The sequence below is a fragment of the Budorcas taxicolor genome, chromosome 3 (genome assembly GCF_023091745.1).
Source record: "Budorcas taxicolor isolate Tak-1 chromosome 3, Takin1.1, whole genome shotgun sequence".
NCBI lineage: Eukaryota > Metazoa > Chordata > Mammalia > Artiodactyla > Bovidae > Budorcas > Budorcas taxicolor.
In genome coordinates this window covers 34,797,645-34,819,316 of record NC_068912.1, presented here as the reverse complement: position 1 = coordinate 34,819,316, position 21,672 = coordinate 34,797,645, and the positions used below count along the sequence as shown (strand labels likewise).

General features: G+C 43.6%; 1 protein-coding gene across 2 annotated transcripts in view; it reads right to left on the bottom strand.

The window, feature by feature from the left end:
- The window catches only part of CLCC1 (chloride channel CLIC like 1), a 34,691-nt gene extending 13,019 nt beyond the window's left edge, over window positions 1-21,672 (bottom strand). For both annotated transcript variants that reach the window (XM_052637000.1, XM_052637001.1), the window contains exons 1-3: window positions 21,544-21,672; window positions 3,029-3,169; window positions 2,541-2,642 (exon numbers count right to left, since the gene is read on the bottom strand). In XM_052637000.1, the coding sequence (XP_052492960.1) occupies window positions 2,541-2,642; window positions 3,029-3,157 (231 nt within the window). In that variant the 5' untranslated portion in view covers window positions 3,158-3,169; window positions 21,544-21,672. The remainder of the gene's footprint in view (window positions 1-2,540; window positions 2,643-3,028; window positions 3,170-21,543) is intronic.

The following is a 21,672-nucleotide window of genomic DNA, read 5'->3' as shown; positions in this document are numbered from 1 at the left end:
CCACAAAACAAATACATTAGTTAGTGTCCGAGTTTAATGTAAGGGTCAAGTTTCTAGCCTAGTGGCCCCATGGAGGTCAAAGTGAGGAGGTGGTTATTTTCATCAAGCTTGCATTAAAATGTAGAGCTGGCCTGCTTTCTGTGGGTTCTCTTTGCAAAAAGTAGGCAACAAAAGAGCACCAGGAGTCCCATACTGCACCAACTGGCAGTTTTCTTGCTGCCTTTCAGCAGTTTTAAAGCTGAAGATCATGAAACAAGGACGCAGAGATGTGGATAAGCGGAACTTCTGGACCAGTCTGCCCCTTCCGAATGCCAAAGTGACGATTTAAAGAAAGAAAAGGAAAGGGGAGAAAAAAATAGAGAGAGAGAGCACAGCCAAACAGAAACAGAGGCAACATGAAGCTAGAAGATGAAGGACACGCAAAGATTTTCGTGAATGTGTGCATTACTTTTTGGCCTTTTACTGATTTTTCCTGCCAACTATCAATCACGCCCTACCACATGGCAGGAATACTTTGGCCACCTGAGGCGAAGAACTGACTCCTTGGAAAAGACTCTGATGCTGGGAAAGATTGAAGGCAGGAGAAGAAGTGGACGACAGAGAATGAGATGGTTGGATGGCATCATCGACTCAAAGGACATGAGTTTGAACAATGAGTTGGTGATGGACAGGGAAGCCTGGAGTGCTGCAGTCCATGGGGTCGCAAAGAGTTGGACACAACTAAGCAACTGAACTAAGGCCTCTCCAGATGTCCACACACGGCAGCCCGTCTGCACAGAATCCCTCATGAGGACAGAATTCCTCTGAACTCAGGTCTATAATCACCAGAGCGGCTAGTTTCTGAGTGAGGGTAGTGCCCGTCGTAAGACATTTAGAACCTGCGATAAGCAACTTCCACTTATTACTTGAGTGTGGAGCACAAGCTGAGTGGAGCACTGGAATGGGCTTCAGGTGATAAACATGTAATAACTGAGCAGCACACACAGGCCCAGGACAGAACGACACTCCAGAAGTCACAGGGCACTGCTCGGCTTTCAGGCAAGGTTTACAAACCTTAAAATTTTGTAATTTCTTTTTAAGAGTAAAAAAATTTTTTAAAACAAAGACTAAAGACTTCATTTTACTAATCATGTTTTTACAATGTCAGACCCAAAGTCACAAACAATAGAATGAAAAATTTCAGCAAAAGGGCATTTCTCCATTTCCTACCATGCAGCCGAATTAGCTCACTACACCACAAAATGCAGTTAAGACTGAAGCAAATTTCATCCAAGCCTTTCTTTGCTAGCACTCAGATGAGACAACATTCACATTTGGTAAGAACCACAAGCAGCTGCTTATAGACCTCACTGGGATACATCTGGATCTCAAGTAGCAAGCTCCCCCAGCCTCTCAAAATGGAACCCTCCCCCATTCACTCCAGCTCTTCCCGATGCTCAACCACCACAACTTGCCTATTCCACTACAGAAAAGTTTTCTCTTCACCCAGTCACAGCCTCAGTGTGAGCCTTCAGCGTTGCTGCACCTCTGCCCTCCCCCATCCCAGCCTCCTCCACACTGCCGCCAGCACCCTGCCTCAAAACCAACAGAGGTGGGTTCTGGCAGCATAACCTGTGCTCAAACCAACCAACAATCTTGACTTACTTCCTTTCTCAAACTCTACTGCAGCCACAGAAATAAAAGGACTGAATAAATGAAGTAAGAGTTACCACACACCAGATTATAATAATCCCTTATACTTGTAGGAGCAACTGTTATGCTTATACGCTAGCAGGAGAGACATTTCTTCATTTGCTATACTTGTCATGAGTTATTACAGTCCAGCATTGTGACAGGTGATAGAGCATCAAGAGTGAATAAAATATTCTTTATCCCAAGAAACGTTCAGCCTGGTAAAGAAATAATTACAACAGAGTGAGATAAATGTTATTACAGGAAAATAAAAGTACAATTTTTAAAAATTCAAGGCCAGAGTAAAGAGAAACCAAGGCTAGGGTAATTAAAGAAAAAAAATTATTTATATATTTGTAAACTGTACTTTAGATAAAAACACAAGTTCAGTTCAGTTGCTCATTCGTGTCCGACTCTTTGCGACCCCATGAATTGCAGCACGCCAGGCCTCCCTGTCCATCACTCAAATTCACGTCCATCGAGTCGGTGATGCCATCCAGCCATCTCATCCTCTGTCATCCCCTTCTCCTCCTGCCCCCAATCCCTCCCAGCATCAGAGTCTTTTCCAATGAGTCAACTCTTCGCATGAGGTGGCCAAAGTATTGGTTTCAGCTTTAGCATCATTCCTTCCAAAGAACACCTAGGATTGATCTCCTTTAGAATGGATTGGTTGGATCCCCTTGCAGTCCAAGGGACTCACAAGAGTCTTCTCCAACACCACAGTTCAAAAGCCTCAATTCTTTGGTGCTCAGCTTTCTTCACAGTCCAACTCTCATATCCATACAAACACAAGAAATGTTAGCAAAGACAGAAAACACAGAACAATTTAACATACCATAATACAAAAATCATGAATAAAAAATCCTAACCTTATAAGTTAAAGAATCAAGTCTGTTGTAACATTCTGACAATTCATCAGCATGTGATAAGTCAGGACTGACCTCTTCTTTCTCTGATATACCATATTTCACCTGGAGCAGAGTAGAGAGAGGTTTTATTTCTTTATGTTCAGTTGTAAAAATAATCTACAGTTAATGAAGACTAAAATTTTGACTCCATCATTTTATGGCTTTGCTTCAACTGTATTAAACCACCAGAAAAGTAATAGCCTCAAATTTATATACTAGCTAAGAACAAATGGGTTTGCTTCTTGATCAGCTTTACATTCAAATCTGAAACAGAATTAAACAGGTGGGGTTGAAGTCACCTTAGGCTAAGAGACAGGAAGATATTCTGCATGGTCATGAATCAATGACACAGGACTATTTCACAGCTCTGTGAAAAACAATAACAAATGTAGACTATTTCCATCACAGGACTGGTAAGGTATTATACACACATGGAGTTTTGTAAATACCTGAGATTTTCTCATTCTTCCTGAAGCAGCATCATAGTTAAGCATGTCTGTGGGATCAATCCATTCATCATCATGGGCATAAGCAGTTATCAGCCACAGACATTCACAGAGGAGCAGAGAATACAGCATCCTGCGTGAATGCTACAAAAATTAGCACATATATTGAAGTATGATTACTTTTAATAAAAACAACCTACTTCTAGTGTTACGATAATGCTTTCTTAATAACTGAAATAAAAATACTTAGTAAAATGGTATTTGTATATAAACACATACATACATGCACACACAGTCTCATTGAGACTATATACATTTTTTTTTTTCTAAACGATTTTCTAAATGATTCAGCAATTCCATTCCGAGGTATATACCCAAGAGAAGTGAAAATATGTCAACACAAAAACCTGTACACAAACATTTATAGCTGCATTATTCACAATAGCCAAAGTGGAGAAACAACCCAAATGTCTATAAGCTAATGACTATCACACAGTGGAATATTATTAGGCCATAAAAAGGAATGAAGTATTGATCCATGCTACAACATGGGTGAGTCTCGAAAACCTTGTTGTTCAGTCACTAAGTCATGTCCAACTCTTTGTGACCCTATGGACTGTAGCCCACCAAGCTCCACTGAGGATACTGGACTGGATTGCAATTTCCTTTTCCAAGGAATCATACCCACCCAGAGATCCAACCCTGCCTTTCCTGAATTAGCAGGTGGGTTCTTTACTGCTGAGCCCCCATCATGCCATCTGAAAATAGCCAGTCACCAAAAACCATATATTATGATTCCATTGATATGAACTGTCCAGAATAGGAAAGTCTACGGAGACTGGTAGGTGGATATAAGAAACTGAGGATATAAGAGACAGAGGGGTGGGAGTTAAGTGGTACAGAGCTTTTTTTTTCATTGAAGTATAGTTGATTTACAATGTTGTGTTAGTTTCTGCTGTATAGCAAAGTGATTCAGTTATATAATATGCATACATTCCATTTTATATTCTTTTCCATTATGGTTTACCACAGGATATTGGATATAGTTAGTTCCCTGTGCTATACAGTAGAACCTTGTTATTTATCCACTCTAGGTATTAATATAATAGTTTGTCTCTGCTCACCCCAAACTCCCAATCCATCCTTCCTCCAACTCCCTCCCCCTTGGCAACCACAAGTCTGCCCTCTATATCTGTGAGTTGTTACAGGGTTTCTTTTTGAGGTGATGAAAAGTGATCTAAAATTAACTGTGGAAATGGTTGTACATTATCTGTGAATATACCAAAAAACTGCTGAACTGTACAATTTAAATGGATGAATTGTATAGTATGTGAATCATTTCTCAGTAAAGCTGTGGGAAATGGGAAACTTAAAAGGTGCAAAATTAAGATTCAAATGAGGTGACCAAATTCTCAATCAGAGAAAATAGCTTGCTTCATCTAAGCCTTTGCATAAACAGTCAAATTGTTTCAACAACACACTATCTTCTCTATTCAACATAGTCCAATACAGCAGCCATTAGCCACACATGGCTATCTAAATTAAAATTACACTGCAAATTATTTCCTTATTTTCACTAGCTGCACTTCAAGTGCTCAGTTGCTACATATGGCTAGTGTCTTCCAAACTGGACAGAGTGGTTTCCAAAATGGACAGTGCAGATACAGAACATTACCATTACTGCAGAATGTTCTGTCAAACCACCTCTGTGAATAAGGATCAGGTAAGGCAGTTCCAAGATGGGAATGCCCTGGGCCCTGCCCAGTAATGGCTTACAGTGTAGCTGTAGGAATAAAAAGTAACTTCAGGCTAAACCAAACACTTCTTTGTGTTCCTGGTGAGCTGTTTCTTCTAGCATAACACACACTGAAATTAACCACTTACTGGTCAGTCTCGCCCCCTGCCACAAAGGCTCTCAATCCTGCATTAGAATCACCTGGGAAGTTTCTAAATTTTCCAACCTTATGGCCACCTCCCAAGTCAACTAAATCAGAATCTCTAGGTGAGGAACCATTGTCTACAAATTGGCACTGGCCTGTCAGATGACACCACCCTTATGGCAGAAAGTGAAGAGGAACTAAAAAGCCTCTTGATGAAAGTGAAAGAGCAGAGTAAAAAAGTTGGCTTAAAGCTCAACATTCAGAAAACGAAGATCATGGCATCCGGTCCCATCACTTCATGGGAAATAGATGGGGAAACAGTAGAAGCAGTGTCAGACTTTATTTTTGGGGGCTCCAAAATCACTGCAGATGGTGACTGCAGTCATGAAATTAAAAGACGCTTACTGCTTGGAAGAAAAATTATGACCAACCTAGATAGCATATTCAAAAGCAGAGACATTACTTTGCCAACTAAGGTCCGTCGAGTCAAGGCTATGGTTTTTCCAGTAGTCATGTATGGATGTGAGAGTTGGACTGTGAAGAAGGCTGAGTGCTGAAGAATTGATGCTTTTGAACTGTGGTGTTGGAGAAGACTCTTGAGAGTCTTCTTGAGAGTCCCCTGGATGAGTCCCTCCAGTCCATTCTGAAGGAGATCAGCCCCGGGATTTCTTTGGGAGGAATGATGCTAAAGCTGAAACTCCAGTACTTTGGCCACCTCATGCGAAGAGTTGACTCATTGGAAAAGACTCTGATGCTGGGAGGGATTGGGGGCGGGAGGAGAAGAGGACGACCGAGGATGAGATGGCTGGATGGCATCACTGACTCGATGGACATGAATCTGAGTGAAATCCAGGAGTTGGTGATGGACAGGGAGGCCTGGCGTGCTGCGATTCATGGGGTCGCAAAGAGTCGGGCACAACTGAGCGACTGAACTGAACTGAACTGTCAACTACAAACACGCACTTGCCAAAAGCATTTGCCAGTGACTGAAAAACAACAGGGGTGTTTGCCCTCTGCCTCTGCAAAGACTGAACCCTGTGCTGCTGCAGCTGCAGACCTTCAACACCCTCTGAGGGGAATTCAGGGCAGAGAATGAGGCGCTCTGGGCTCCAGGGAAACAGTGGAAGAGGTCTTCAGACAGATATTTTCAGGAACTGATTTCATGATCCCAACCCTTGCATCTCCTCATATCTAGAAAAGCACTAAATCCCTCATGGTGACATCAGCTCCTTGTGACTAGCAGAAAACCTTTTGTAAAGTAAGCACCTGATTACACTGAACTCCCCCTGCATCAAAATCATATATTTACCTTCCCCTGGGGGCTTCCCTGGTGCCTCAGATGGTAAAGAATGTGCCTGCAATGCAGGAGACCCAGGTTCGATCCCTGGGTTGGGAAGATCCCCTGGAGAAGGGAATGGCAACCCACTCCAGTATTCCTGCCTGGAGAATCCCATGGACAGAGGAGCCTGGAGGGCCTCTTTGGAGCAGTCTCTCAGAGCTACCTGAGGTGCTGTCTCTTGGCTGCAGCTCTCATTTTGTCCTAAATAAAACTTAACTCGCAACTCTCAGGTTGTGCATCTTTTTAGTCGAAACTAGGTGCAGGGATTTTCAAAGCTCCCCTACTGGTTCCATCACACAATGAAGGTAGAAAACCACAGCACGATAATGTGAACTTTTCCAGGGAAGGTTAACTCCTGACTCAAGTCTGAAGTCACCTTCCTAATACCCTCTCCTCCATCTTGCCTCACCCCTCTCCAAACCCAACACCCAGCCAGTGGCCAGCAAGTGAAAGACACTCAGTAAGGTGAGCAGCAAATGCCAACAATCAAGGCCTCAGCAGGGATTCAAAGAGCTTCAGGGGCTGAAAGGAGGAAACAGCACATCTGACTGGGAGCAACCGGGAAGATTTCACGGAGGAATGGGCATGGGAAATAGACTCTGAAGTATGGGCAGCATTCTAAAAGTGCGAGACACAGGAGGCAGAAAGCAACAGGTTCGTCTCAGAAACCGGAAACATGAGGATGCACGTGGTGGAACGCGGAGCTGGAGAGGTGGGCTGCGATGACTCTGCCAAAGTAAAAAGCTTATAACTGACTTCACCTGCTATCAATAGTTTTCAAGGGAGATGGGAACTATATTTGGGGAAGATGATACCAGAGTTAACTGTACTCTCAATTCAAAAGGAGGCTGAGGTAGAAAAGGATGTTGATCTGAAAGAGTGGTGGCAATGAGACCAGAAAGAACCCACCGGACACATTTTAAAGATTAATTCTACAGACCTTGGCAGCTGAATGCACATAGAAGGAAAAAGGAGAACGATGACAGACAGGACTCTTTAAGATTTCAAGGCCCACCATCAACAAAAACGGTGATATCATTAACTTAAAGAAATTGAGAATGAGAATACAGCCTGGGGAAAAGTTCAGCACTCCTTTGTTCAACATTTACAAAACACCTGCTGGATTCTACGCACTGTCGTGATGGGGCTAATAGGAAACTAGATCAGTCAGGCTGTCTTTAAGAAACTTACATTCTAGTGGGGGATGACAATAAATTGACAAAAAAGTAATCTCAGACAGCGGTAAGTCCTATGAGGAAAATAACACAAGACAAAGGTGTAGATGGCCTGGCCCACCCTATACCAGGATCAGCTGCTTCTACTTTACTACTTTGGAAGACTTGCTTTTGGGGGCCCTCCCATGGAACTCAGCCACCATGCTGTGAAAAGGTTAAGTCACCAGGAGACTCCACGTCTCGGGGCACACTGATCTCCCAGTTGGCACCAACATCAACAACGAGTCATGTAGGTGAGTCCTCCTGGTGGATCCAGTCCAATCCCTTGGTAACGGACCTGGTGATCTGCCACCATCATGCGGGAAAAATTGACTACCCAGCTGAGTCCAATAGAGTCCCGTAAGCCACAGAATTATGAGATGAAAAAAGGGTTGTTTAAAGCCTCTAAACTTTGGGGTGGTTTGCTACACAGTGGTACATAACCGATTAGGCAGAAAAATAATTAACTGTAGAAAGACTGGGGAAAAGAAAATTCAGAGAGAGGAGATAGCAAGCATAAAGGCCCAGGTAGGGATTATGTTTGAAACATTCAAAGAATGGGCAAGAAGGCTAGAACAACTGTTTTTTTACACCACGAGGCTGTGCTATCCACATTAACACAGAAATGCACTGCAGAAATTGCTGGTAAATTGGATGAGAAAAGATTCAGGATGATGCCAAGGTTTGTGAACTACGTCTTGTGAATGAGCTGGAGGGGAGAAGGGGAATAGGCCATAGTAACGAGTATGGTTTTTACTTCAGTGTAACAGGAAGTCAGCCACTAGAGAGTTTTAAGCACAGAAATGATAGAATCAGGATTACGTTTTAAAATCACTGGGCCTGCTATGTGGAAGCCGGAACAGAGGGCAAAAGCAGGAAACTAGAAAGAAGGCATGTGGCAAAGTCCAGCTAACAGGTCACCAAGCACGTTACTTCTTTCTGAATACATGGTAACAAGTGGTGTCTTCCAGTTAAGTATGTGACAACTAAGTCCTGGTCAGCACAACAGCAGGGGAAGAAATATGCACCACATCCATGAAAGCCTCCTGCTTGAACTTCCATCAGCTGGCCCCCCAGCCCCCACCAGGCAATGGGGAGGACGCTGAGCCCTAGAGGAGGGCAGCCTGACTATGGAAGGAGCCGGGACCCTAAACAACCACATGCAAGGCCACCTGTTAAGTGGGAACATGTTTTTTAACTTTCACGTGAATGAAAATTAATTTATTTTAGGGTAAGTCCTAAGATTTGGGGGTTGGTTTTTTTACACCATCTTGTGCTACTGTAATTAATATAGAAATGCACTGCAGACATTCTGGTAAATTGGATGTAAGAAGTAAGGACAAGAAAAGATTCAGGATGATGTTAAGGTTTGTGACCAGAGCAACTGGGAGAATGGGAAAAGACTGAAGGACACTCAGGAGGGCAGACAACAAAGTTTGGATATAACAAGAGTTCTGCTTCGGACACAGTGCATTTCGAATGTTTACTGATATCCACATAGAGATGTCCCATACACAGTATGGAGGTAAGGAGAGAAGTGGGTCTACAGAAATACAGGTGAGAGCCTTCAAGATGTAGCTGAGCTATTTCAAATCCTAAAAGATGACACTGTTAAAGTGCCACACTCAATATACCAGCAAATTTGGAAAACTCAGCAGTGGCCACAGGACTGGAAAAGGTCAGATTACATTCCAATTCCAAAGAAGGGCAATGCCAAAGAATGTTCAAATACCACACAGTTGCACTCATTTCACATGCTAGCAAAGTAATGCTCAAAATCCTTCCAGTCAGGCTTCAACAGTACATGAATCGAAAACTTTCAGATGTACAAACTGGATTTAGGAAAGCAGAGAAACCAGAGACCAAACTGCCAACATCCACTGGATCACAGAAAAAGAGAATTCCAGAAAACATCTACTTCTGTTTCACTGACTGTGTTAAAGCCTGTGACTGTTTAAGTGAAAGTGAAGTCGCTCAGTTGTGTCTGACTCTCTGCAACCCCATGGACTGTAGCCCACCAGGCTCCTCAGTCCATGGAATTTTCCAGGCAAGAGTACTGGAGTGGGTTACCATTTCCTTCTCCAGGGGATCTTCCCAACCCAGGGATCAAACCCAGGTCTCCCGCACTGCAGGCAGATGCTTTACCGTGTGGATCACAACAAACTGTGGAAAATTTTTAAAGAGATAGGAATACCAGACCACCTTACCTGCCTCCTGAGAAACCTATATGCAGGTCAAGAAGCAACACTGAATGGAGAGTAACATGGAAACACACATTACCATATGTAAAACAGATAGCCAAAGGGAATTTGCTTATGACTCAGGGAGCTCAAACTTGGGCTCTGTAACAACTTAGAGGAGTGGGATGGGGAGGGAGGAGACGTATGTATACCTATGGTTGATTAGTGTCAATGTTTCGCAGAAACCAACACAATACTGTAAAGCAATTATCCTTCAATTAAAAATAAGCTTAAAAAAAGTGAGAACTGTACATGGAACAACGGACTGGTTCAAAATTGGGAACGGAGAACATCATGGCTGTATATTGTCACTCTGCTTATTTAACTTATATGCAAAGTACATTATGTGAAATGCCACGCTGGATGAAGCTCAGGCTGAAATCAAGACTGCCAGGAGAAATATCAATAACCTCAGATACGCAGATGACACCACCCTAACGGCAGAAAGTGAAAAGGAACTAAAGAGCCTCTTGATGAAAGTGAAAGAGGAGAGTGAAAAAGCTGGCTTAAAACTCAACAGACAAAAAATGAAATCACAGCATTTGGTCCCATGACTTCAAGGCAAACAGATGGGGAAACAATGGAAACAGTGAGAGGCTTTATTTTGGGGGGCTCCAAAATCACTGCAGATGGTGACTGCACCCATGAAATTAAAAGACACTTGCTCCTTGGAAGAAAAGCTATGACTAACCTAGAGAGCTTACTAAAAAGCAGAGACATTACTTTGCCAACAAAGGTCTGTCTAGTCAAAGCTACGGTTTTTCCAATAGTTACATATGGATGTGAGAGCAGGACCATAAAGAAGGCTGATCGCTGAAGAATTGATGCTTTCGAACTATGGTACTGGAGGAGACTCTTGAGAGTCCCTTGAATAGCAAGGAGATCAAAGCAGTCAATCCTAAAGGAAATCAACCCTGAATATTCATTGGAAAGGCTGATGCTGAAGCTGAAGTTCCAATACTTTGGCCACCTGATGTGAAGAGCTGATTCATTGGAAAAGACCCTGATGCTGGGAAAGATGGAGGGCAGGAGGAGAAGGGGATGACACAGGATGAGGTGGCTGACTCAATGGACACGAGTCTGAGCAAGCTCTGGGAGTTGGTGATGAACAGGGAAGCCTGGCATGCTCTCTGTAGTTCATGGGGTCGCAAAGAGTCGGGCACGACTGAGCAGCTGAACAATAAAGATGTAGATGAGATGGATAAACCATGGACTGGCTAAGATCACCGCAAGATCTACTGTGAAGATAAAAGACTGAGACCTGGAGCATGCCAACACTTGGAGGTTGGAGAGAACAAGGGAGTGCTAATCAGAGATGATGTCAACGAGTACTAGTGAGGCAGGAAGAAGACCAGGAGAGGCTGTTATTCCAGAAGCCAAGTGAAGAAAGATGGGAACAGATAACTGTATCAAATGCTGCTGAAAGATCAAGCGATCAGAGGACAACAAAATGACCACCGGGTTTGGTACAGCAGTTTTTAACAAAGTGGTAGGGACAAGAGTCTGGCAGTTAGAAAGAAAACGTTCAGGTAAAGGATTTAGGTCAGGGTAACATAGTGACTCCATGCTCCAAAGCACTCCCCAGACTCCCACTTCTGGCCAAGATGGAGTAACAGGGACCAGATTTACCTTCCTGCCTGAACAACCAGGAAAGAACACTGCACAAAATATATGAAATGGTTTTCAAGACACTGAACACCAAGCAAGAAAGGTGATCCTTGCAAGACAGGAAACAAACATGGATAACCCTTCCACTGCCCCAGCTTACTGTCTTGAGAGTCTCTAGACCACAGGCACCCAGAGAGGGAATTCAGGCAGAATTCAGGCAGCTGAGCTCCTTGAGGAGGTTTGAGATGAATTTGAAGAAACCAAGGGAGCTGGAGGTAAGTGGGAAAATCTGCATAGAGACAGACCTCCAGAGGTCTGCAGAGGGTCCCTGCAATACAGTAAAGAATATCTGATCTTTGTTCCCAGTTCCTCCAAAACCCTTGAGATTTCCTAACTGACAGGACTGAGTTAATGCTAATAAGGTGACTCATGGTGGGCTCCTAGATAGTTTCAGGTTGGGGACTGTTCACCAGAAAAACCAAGCAGGACTTCCCTGGTGCTCCAGTGGCTTAGAGTCTGTCTGCTAATTTAGGGGACATCAGTTCAATCCCTGCTCCGGGAAGATTCCACATGCCAAGGGGCAACTGGCCCCATGTGCCACTACTGAGCCTGAGCACCTTAGAGCCTGCGTTCGGCAACAAGGAGCCTGCACACCCAAACTAAAGAGAACCCGCACACAGCAGCAAATACCCAGCAGAGCCCAAAGTAATTAATTAAAAAAAAAAAACACCAAGCACATGATTAGAGGACTGGAACTTGTTTAGTCATCCAACCTCTGGGGATGAGAGGGCCGCTGGAGACTGAGTTCAGTCAGGTTGCCAATGAATCAATCATGCCTATGGAATGAAACCTGATTAAAAAAACTCTGGACTTTCACGCATCTCCTCCTGCAAGAGCACCAAAACGGCAACTAGATGTTGAACAACCATTGACAAGGGATGCTAGAACCCACCAAATAATGATACCCCACATCCAAAGACAAAAAAGCCGCAGCAAAATGGTAGGAGGGGCACAGTCACAATAAAATCAAACCCCATACCCACTGGGTGGGTGACCCACAAACTGGAGAACAATAATACCAGAGAAGTTCCACCACTGTTGTAAAGGTTCTGAATCCCACATCAGATTCCCAGCCTGGGGATCCAACAAAGGGACTGAGAATCCCCAGGGAATCTGTCTGTGAAGCCCAGCAGGATTTGATTATAGGACTTCCACAGGACTGGAGGAAACAAACTCCAGTCTTGGAGGCACAGACAAAATTGTACACACACCACGACCCAGAGGAGAGGAGCAGTGACCCCACAGGAGACCAAACCAAAACTGCCTGCTAGTGTTGGAAGGCCTCCTGTGGAGGCGTGGGCTGGCAGGGCCTGACCACAGGGGCGGGGCACTGGCAGCAGTAGTCCTAGAAGGTCCTCCTTGGCACAATTCGTCTTGAAGTTTGCCATTAACCCTACCACAGAGCCCACAGACCCCAGGGCTAGGTTGCCAAGGGCCAAACTAACAGGGAGGGCACGTAACCCCACCCATCAGCAGATAATTGGGTCAAGCTTTACTGAGCAAAAGGCCATGCACACCAGAGCAAGACCCAGTTTTTCCCACAGCCAGTCCCTCCCATCAGGAAGCTTATACAAGCCTCTTAGCCTCATCCATCAGAGGGCAAACAGAAGCAAGAAGAACCACAATCCACAGGAGCTGGAGCAAAAATCACATTACAGAAAGTTAATTAGGATGTAAAAACAGAAAGTGATGTCCCAGATGAAGGGACAAGATAAAACGCCAGAAAAGAAACTACATGAAGTGGAGACAGGCAACCTCCCAGAAAAAGAATTCAGAATAACGATAGTGAAGATGGTCCAGGAGCTCCAGAAAACAATGGAGAAGATGCAAGAAATGTTTACCGAAGACCTAGAAGAACTAAAAAACAAAAAACAGAGATGAATGATACATTAGAAGAAATTAATAGCAGAATAACTGAGGCAGAAGAACGGATAAATGACCTGGAGGACAGAATGACGGAAATCACTGCCACGGAACATAACGTAAAAAAAAGAAAGAAAAAACAAGGAAGACAGCCCAACAGACCTCTGGGACAACACTAAACACACCAACATTTGCACCATAGGGGTCCCAGAAAGAGAGGAGAGAGAGAAAGGACCTGAGAAAATATCTGAAGAGCTAACAGATGAAAACTTCCCTAACATGGGGAAGGAAGTAGTCAACCAAGTCCAAGAAGCACAGAGAGTTTCAAGCAGGACAAAGCTAAGGAGGAACACACTGATACACACAGTAATCATAAAGACAAAGGTAAAATATTAACAAGGAAAAACAACAAACAACATACAAGAGAATGCCCATAAGGTTATCAGCTGATTTCTCAACAGAAACTCTACAAGCCAGAAGGGAATGGCATGATATATTGAAAGGGACGAAAGGGAAGAACAGACAACCAAGGATACTCTACCTAGCAAGACTCCCCTTCAAATCTGATGGAGAAATCAAAAGTTTTCCAGACAAGCCTAAGTTAAGAGAATTCAGTACCACCAAAGCAGCTTTTCAACAAAAGCTAAAGGAACTTCTTCAGGCAGGAAACACAAGAGAAGGGAAAGACTTACAGAAAAAAAACCCAAAACAATTAAGAAAATGGTAACAGGATCATGCATATCAATCATTACCTTAAATTTAAATGGATTAAATGCACCAACCAAAAGACACAGACTGGCTGGGCAGATGAAAACATGTACATAGATGCATTTCCACTTACCACAGCACTCTGCTTGAGTTTCCAAATTGTATGTAATTATTTTACACTGGGCTTCTCTGGTGGCTCAGATGGTAAAGAATCCACCTGCAATGCAGGAGATCTGGGTTCAGTCCCTGGGCTGGGAAGATTCCCCTGGAGGAAGGCATGGCAACCCACTCCAGTATTCTTGCCTGGACAGAGGAGCTTGGTAGGCTCCACGGGGTCGCAAAGAGTTGGAGACAACTGAGTCACTAAGCACAGCACATGTTCCCATTATGGCTTGCAATTGTGCTTATCTTTTTTTTTGGTCTGGCTATTGATTGTGAAAACTGATAAACATCTTTCACTATTGTGATTATGTAACTAGTACTCAATACCACTGTATCATGACTGGTCAACAGGAAAATAATAGAATTCTGTATCACCAAAACTACCATTTAATATAAAAACCTTTAATCACTTTTTAAAATCCTGATACAATTGCTCAGGTATTGCTTTTTTTTTCCTCCAGAGCTCCAGATATGTTTTTAACTAGCAGCCATGTTTATTTAAAAAAAAAACTGGACCATACGATGATCTTTTACTTTTATCTAGTTTTACTTTCTCTATTTCATATTCAGCACTCCCATTTCATTTAGATTATGTTTTCCAATTTCTCCATCTTTTTTTTGATGTTCTTTCTGAGGCCTTTATCAAGCACAGAAAAACTTTTATATTTATATTTATATATAGTATAGCATAATATATGAATATTATACTGCTGCTGCTGCTAAGTCGCTTCAGTCGTGTCTGACTCTGTGTGACCCCATAGACGGCAGACCACCAGGCTCCCCCGTCCCTGGGATTCTCCAGGCAAGAACACTGGAGTGGATTGCCATTTCCTTCTCCAATGCATGAAAGCGAAAAGTGAAAGTGAAGTCGCTCAGTCATGTCTGACTCTTCGCGACCCCATGGACCGCAGTCTACCAGGCTCCTCTGTCCATGGGATTTTCCAGGCAAGAGTACTGCAGTGGGGTGCCATCGCCTTCTCTGGTATATTATACTATACTATAATAAATAGTATGCATAATATATATATTTTAGAAAACTTATTAATTTTGCCTAACTAAAAATTTTTTTGACATTTTGATTCCACTCATTTGATTTAGTATGAACAGAATGCTAGATTTCTAATTTTAAAAAATAGACATGCAACAAGGGCTTACTGTATAGCACAGGGACCTATAGTCAATATCTTGTAATAATCTATAATGGAAAATAATCTGAAAAATAACATATGTGCATATGTGTAACTGAATCACCTTGCTGTGCACCTGAAACACTGTAAGTCAGCTATACGTCAATAAAATATATATAGTCAGAAAAAAAAAAAACCTCTGGACACTGCAACTCAGAGGAGCATCCTGGCTGGTGACACACTGATGTGCTGAGATGATGAAACACCTGGCTTCCATGAGGACACAGGAGCCCTGCACTCTCCCCCAGAGACCTGCCCTATTTGTCTCTTCCTTTGGCTGATCTTCGTCTATATTCTTTGTGATATGACCATTAACTGTAGTGCTTTCAGTCATTTTAGTGAATCATCTGATCTGATGGGGTTGTGGGAACCACTCAATCTATAGTTAGTTGGTTAAAAGTACAGGTGGCCTCCAAGACATGCATCTTATGTGGGCAAAGTCTTGTAACCTTATCTTGCGGGGTGTACACTAACTCTGGATAGGCAGTGTCAGAACTAAACTGGCGGACGCCCAGTCTGAGAGAACTGGTATCAAAACAGACCCCTTTGAGTATTCAGCACAGTGCTGACCAATGCACGCATAAGAGGAAAGTAGCTGAGGCCTGAGAAATCACCACGGAAAGAATTCAATGCAAAAATAAAGAATAAAAAGAAATAAGAAAACAGGTAATAGGGAAGATGATAAAACCAAAACTTGGTTCTTTGAAATGACGAATAAAACTGATAACCCTATATATAATATTAACAAAGAAAAAGAGAAGGCCCCCAAAACCAGTATCAAAGAAGGAAAACTCATTCATGACTAAAAGAAAACATTTAGCAAACCAAGAATAAAAGAAACTTTGTCAGAGTACTATAGCAAGCACTACACTTGGTAAATATTGAGACCCTTCCTTCTGTGATCAGGAATGAGACAAGGGCACTGGCAATGTTCTACTCCTTAACCCGGACAGTAATTACACAGGTGCTTGCTCTTCAGTAACTCGCTAAGGTGAACATTTGTATTTTACACACTTTTCTGTATGTATGTCTATTTCACATTTTACAAAAGGTTTTTTTTCACCCTATGGGAAAGACTAATTAAGCTACTGTTATGACCTAAACTATCTCTCTCCAACCAAATTCATATGTTGAAGTCCTAACCCCTAGTTCCTCACAATATTTGAAGGCAGGATCTCTAAACAGGTGATTAAGTTAAAATGAGGTCATCCGCATGGGCCCTCCTCCACTCTGATTAGCGTCCTTATAAGAGGAAATCTGGTCACAGGCAGGCCCGAGGGAGGATGACATGAAGGCACAAGGAGAAGACGGCCACCCGCAAGCCAGAGAGACCACAGGAAACCCACTCTGCAGACACCCTGACCTTGGATTTGTAGCCTCCAAAACTGAGAGAAATTTCTGTCGTCTAAGCTGCCCAGTCTGGGGTACTCTGTCATGGCAGCCCTAGCAAACTAACACAAATTTCCTCAGACATAAAAAACTAACAAAGTCAACAACCCACAGACTCTTGATACGTTAAAGAAGTTTAACTGCAATGAAGAAAGGTGTGACTAAAAGAACCAAGGAGTATGGGGACTAATCAAGTATACTGATCAACTTAATAAACAACTGAGAGTTTTTTGAAAAAACTAACTTTTTATGTTTAAAAATGTGAAGTCAAAACACTAGATAACAATAATGATGGGAATGGCCTCCTAAGATCCCTCTGACGCTCCAGAGATACTTAGAAATACTGGATAACGGTATACTTTATTAGGGAAGAAAGGACTTAAGCTAAGGAATAAAGCCTTGAGAAGATTCAAATATAAAAAAGGAGACTCAAGACTAATGAGAGTAATCGAAGGCAAGCTAAAAACATGCAAAGTGCAGAATCCAAGAGGGGCTTAATCTGAAGGAGCTGTTAGTCAACTATATTAAATACTCCTGAGAAGCTGAGAAAAATAAAGTCTGAAAAAAGTCACTGGATTGGTTAATTAGTTGGTCATCTGTGAAATGACTTTCATAAAATGATGAAGAGCCTAATTCTAAGCAGTTAAGAACTAAGTAGGTGAATAGAAAACACACTTGTGGTTGCCGAGGGGGAGGGGGTGGGAGAGGGATGGAATGGGAGTTTAGGGTTAGCAGATGCAAGCTACTATATGTGAAATGGATAAACAACAAGGTCCTACTCTACAGCACAGAGCGCTATATTCAGTATCCCATGATAAACCATAATGGAAAAGAAAAAAGAATGTATATATACACACGTATAACTGAATCACTCTTCTGTAGAGCAGAAACCAACACAACAATGTAAGTCAGCCATTTTCAATGAAAATAAAAGAACTAAGGAATTCCCTGGCAGTCCAGTGATTAGGACTCTGCACTTTCATTGCCATGCTGCTGCTGCTGCTGCTAAGTCGCTTCAGTCGCGTCCAACTCTGTGCGACCCCACAGACAGCAGCCCACCAGGCTCCCCCGTCCCTGGGATTCTGCAGGCGAGAACACTGGAGTGGGTTGCCATTTCCTTCTCCAATGCATGAAAGTGAAAAGTGAAAGTGAAGTTGCTCAGTCGTGTCCGACTCTTCACGACCCCATGGGCCGGGGATAAATCCCTGGTTAAGGAACTAAGATCCATCAAACTGCAAGGCGTGAGTAAAAAAGAATACATTTGAATCAGTTCTAATGAGGTGGATGAAACTGGAGCCAATTATACAGAGTGAAGTAAGCCAGAAAGAAAAACACCAATACAGTATACTAACACATATATATGGAATTTAGAAAGATGGTAACAATAACCCTGTATGTGAGACAGCAAAAGAGACACAGATGTACAGAACAGTCTTTTGGACTCTGTGGGAGAGGGAAAGGGTGGGATGATTTGGGAGAGTGGCATTGAAACATGTATAATATTATATAAGAAACGAATCGCCAGTCTAGGTTCGATGCAACATACAGGATGCTTGGGGCTGGTGCACTGGGATGATCCAGAGAGATGGTATGGGGTGGGAGGTGGGAGGGGGGTTCAGGATGGGGAACACGTGTACACCCGTGGCGGATTCATGTTGATGTATGGCAAAACCAATACAGTATTGTAAAGTAAAATAAAGAAAAAAAAAAAACCTAACAGAGGGAAGCTGAGTCCATGGACAAATAAAAAAAAAAAGATTGAGGGAATGCCTATGCTTTTTGGGACCACACAGAATTGCACTTATGGTCAACCAAAACACTTTCAGGCCGTAGCTTAGCAACCTACATGCAAGGAACAATTTGCATTAGTGCTTAAAAAATAAAGGTTGATAATATTAAAAAAAAAAAAAAAAGAACTAAGTAGCTGACAATGACAAAGAGAGTCTGAACTGAGCAGATTCAGAAAAGACGGCAGTGTATGAAATCATGGCTACACTTAACAATTTTCAGAGGCAACAAGGTTTACATGACTTCATCAACAGAGCTTTTCTGGTAGGACAGTTTGCCACCTCTGGGGCTTTACTGCTCTCATGATTTCCCTGGGATATAAGAGGGGTGCAGATCCTAGATCTTGAAATGTCTGAATCAACTGTTCTGAGGTGACGCTAGTGGTAAAGAATCCACCCGAGGATGCAAGAGAGGCAGGTTTGATCCCTGGATCAGGAAGATCCCCTGGAGAAGGAAATGGCATCCCATTCCAGTATTCTTGCCTGGAAAATTCCATGGGCAGAGGAGCAGGCTACAGTCCACAGGGCCACAAAGAATTGAGTGACACAACTGAGTGACTGAGCACATCAATAGAAACGAATGAGGAAGGATGGAAACAAAGGCTCGAAAGCAAAAAGAGAAGCTCAGAGTTCACTGTGATTATTAAAAGGACAGAGAAAAAGACCACTGGAAAACCCGGACTGTCTCTGTGCGCACAGGTGGGATGGAGAATGGAGATTTGGAAAAATAGGAGGCATTCTGCAAAGGGAGATAAATCAGAAAACAGTCAAGCAGCTGAGTTTTGACTATGAACCCCACAAGGTAATGCTATTGGCAGCTATGCTATTTTCTCCAATATTGATCAGCAGCCCTAGGGGTAGGGATCAGCAATGCAGAAATGATACAAGACCAGGAGGTGAAGCAGAATAATGGAAGCAGCTGCAAATCTGCCAAACCCCTCCAGTCCCTGACTTGAGAAATCTCACAGGTGATCTCACACGTCCTCCATACAAAGCCGCATCCAAACCTGGTGGAGATCTTGTTAAGAAACAGCTTCTGACTGAGTAAATCGGAGGTGGGCATGAGCTTCTGCACTTCTAACAAGCTCCCAGTGATGGCAGAGATGCTGGCCTTCAGACTACACTACGAGCGCAAAGAGTGAAGCCAAAGTGTTAGTCGTTCAGTCGTGTCCAACTCTGCAACCCCGTGAGCTGCAGCCCTTCAGGCTCCTCTGTCCAAGGGATTCTCTAGGCAAGAATGCTGGAGCGGGTTGCCATGTCCTCCTCCAGGGGACCTTCCCAACCTAGGAATTGAACCCAAGTCTTCTGCATTGCAGGGAGATTCTTTACCATCTCAGCCAAAGTGTTAAGGAAAAGCACCTTATGTTGGTTTAGTTCAGTGGCGCTATCTGTGATTCTATTATTTGTCAGTCATTAGTCTCTCTCCAGAGAAGGAAATGGCACCCCACTCCAGTATTCTTGCCTGGAGAATCCTGTGGATGGAGGAGCCTGGTGGGCTGCTGTCCACAGGGTCGCACAGAGTTGGACATGACTGAGGCGACTTAGCATGCATGCACGCATGCATTGGAGATGAAAATGGCAACCCTCTCCAGTGTTCTTGCCTGGAGAATCCCAGGGACGGAGGAGCCTGGTGGGGTGCCATCTATGGGGTCACACGGAGTAGGACATGACTGAAGTGACTCAGCAGCAGCAGCAGCAGCAGTCTCTCTCCCCTAGTTCTTATTTTTTTAATCAATTTTTTCATCTGTCAGTCTTTGATGCTAATGTCAAAATTGTTAAATAATAGTAGCAAGCAAAACCTATTACATTCATTCATTTAATCCTCACAAGAACTCTTAGAAGTAGTACTATTGTTATCTTCATTTTACAGATTAGAAAAACAAGTAACTTGCCCAAGACCACTCAGCTATTATGTGGCCCAACCGAGACTATACAGTCCATGGAATTCTCCAGGCCAGAATACTGGAGTGGGTAGCCTTTCCTTTCTCCAGGGAATCTTCCCAACCCAGGAATCGAACCCAGGTCTCCCCCATTGCAGGCGGATTCTTTACCAGCTGAGCCACAAGGGAAATCCAAGAATACTGGAGTGGGTAGCCTACCCCTTCTCCAGAGGTTCCTCCTGACCTAGGAATCAAACCGGGGTTTCCTGCATTGCAGGCGGATTCTTTACCAACTGAGCTATCTGGGAAGCCCTCCAACCCATACTGGCTCTACCTAAAAACTGCCTCTCCAGAGCAAGATGCCAAAGGTCCTGAGGGGCTATTCTGAGAAGGCGGAGAGGAACTGCGGGATCCCATCTCTACAAAGTGGGAAATGCAGAGTGGGCTGTAACAGGAGATACTCGTCTGGGCAGCTACCAACAAAGAGATCTCCAAAAAGATTGCCAGCCACTGAGTGGAAATCGGCATAAAAGAGGAGCATCTGATTTCAATGAATTTACACGTGAAATGAGTAAGAAAATTAACTTGGATATTAAAGTCAACTGAAGGGCATAGGAGTCGGGGGTTGCAATTTAGTTCGCGTGCATTTGTGTAGTTTCCTGGAACTGTGGTTCTCAAACTTCAGAGCATTTCTAACAGTTCTTAGATGAGGACGACGATGATAGTAATGATGATAAAGCTAGTCTGGGGACCACACCTTCATAACCACCATCATTGTGAAAAATGTCATTGTTTTTCACCACCCACTGATAAATATTCATCTCTAATTTTAACATTCAAATTAATTTGGAGTTTTTGAAAACTACAACCAAATCCGAGCCATTCTGCTGGCGGTATTCGTTCAGATTGTTTTTAAAGTTTTCAGAGATAACTGAAGCCAACAAAAGTCAACGTTTGCTCGCGTCTCGTTTTGCGCGTCTTGCCCCTTTCCCGGAGGACGCCCTTCGAAGCGCGCAAAGTGAGAGCAACCGCGCGGCGACCAGAGTTAAGGCCGTCAACTGGCCGGTAAGATAAGGGGGCAGGTCGCTCGCCCACCCCGGTCGACGCCGCGCTCCGAAGTCCCCCGCAGGCCCCGACAGCGCCCCTGGCCTCGCCTGCGCCGCCGCCCACGGAACCCGCCCGCTGCACAAACGCAACCGACCTCGCGGACTCACGTCTCGGGTCGCCCTCCTGCCTCTCCGGGAAGACAGACACCAGACTTGGCAGCTGGTGAAGACGGCCAGCCGCCCCGCAAGCCGCCGAGCACTTCAGCTGGGGGCCTGCCTGGCGC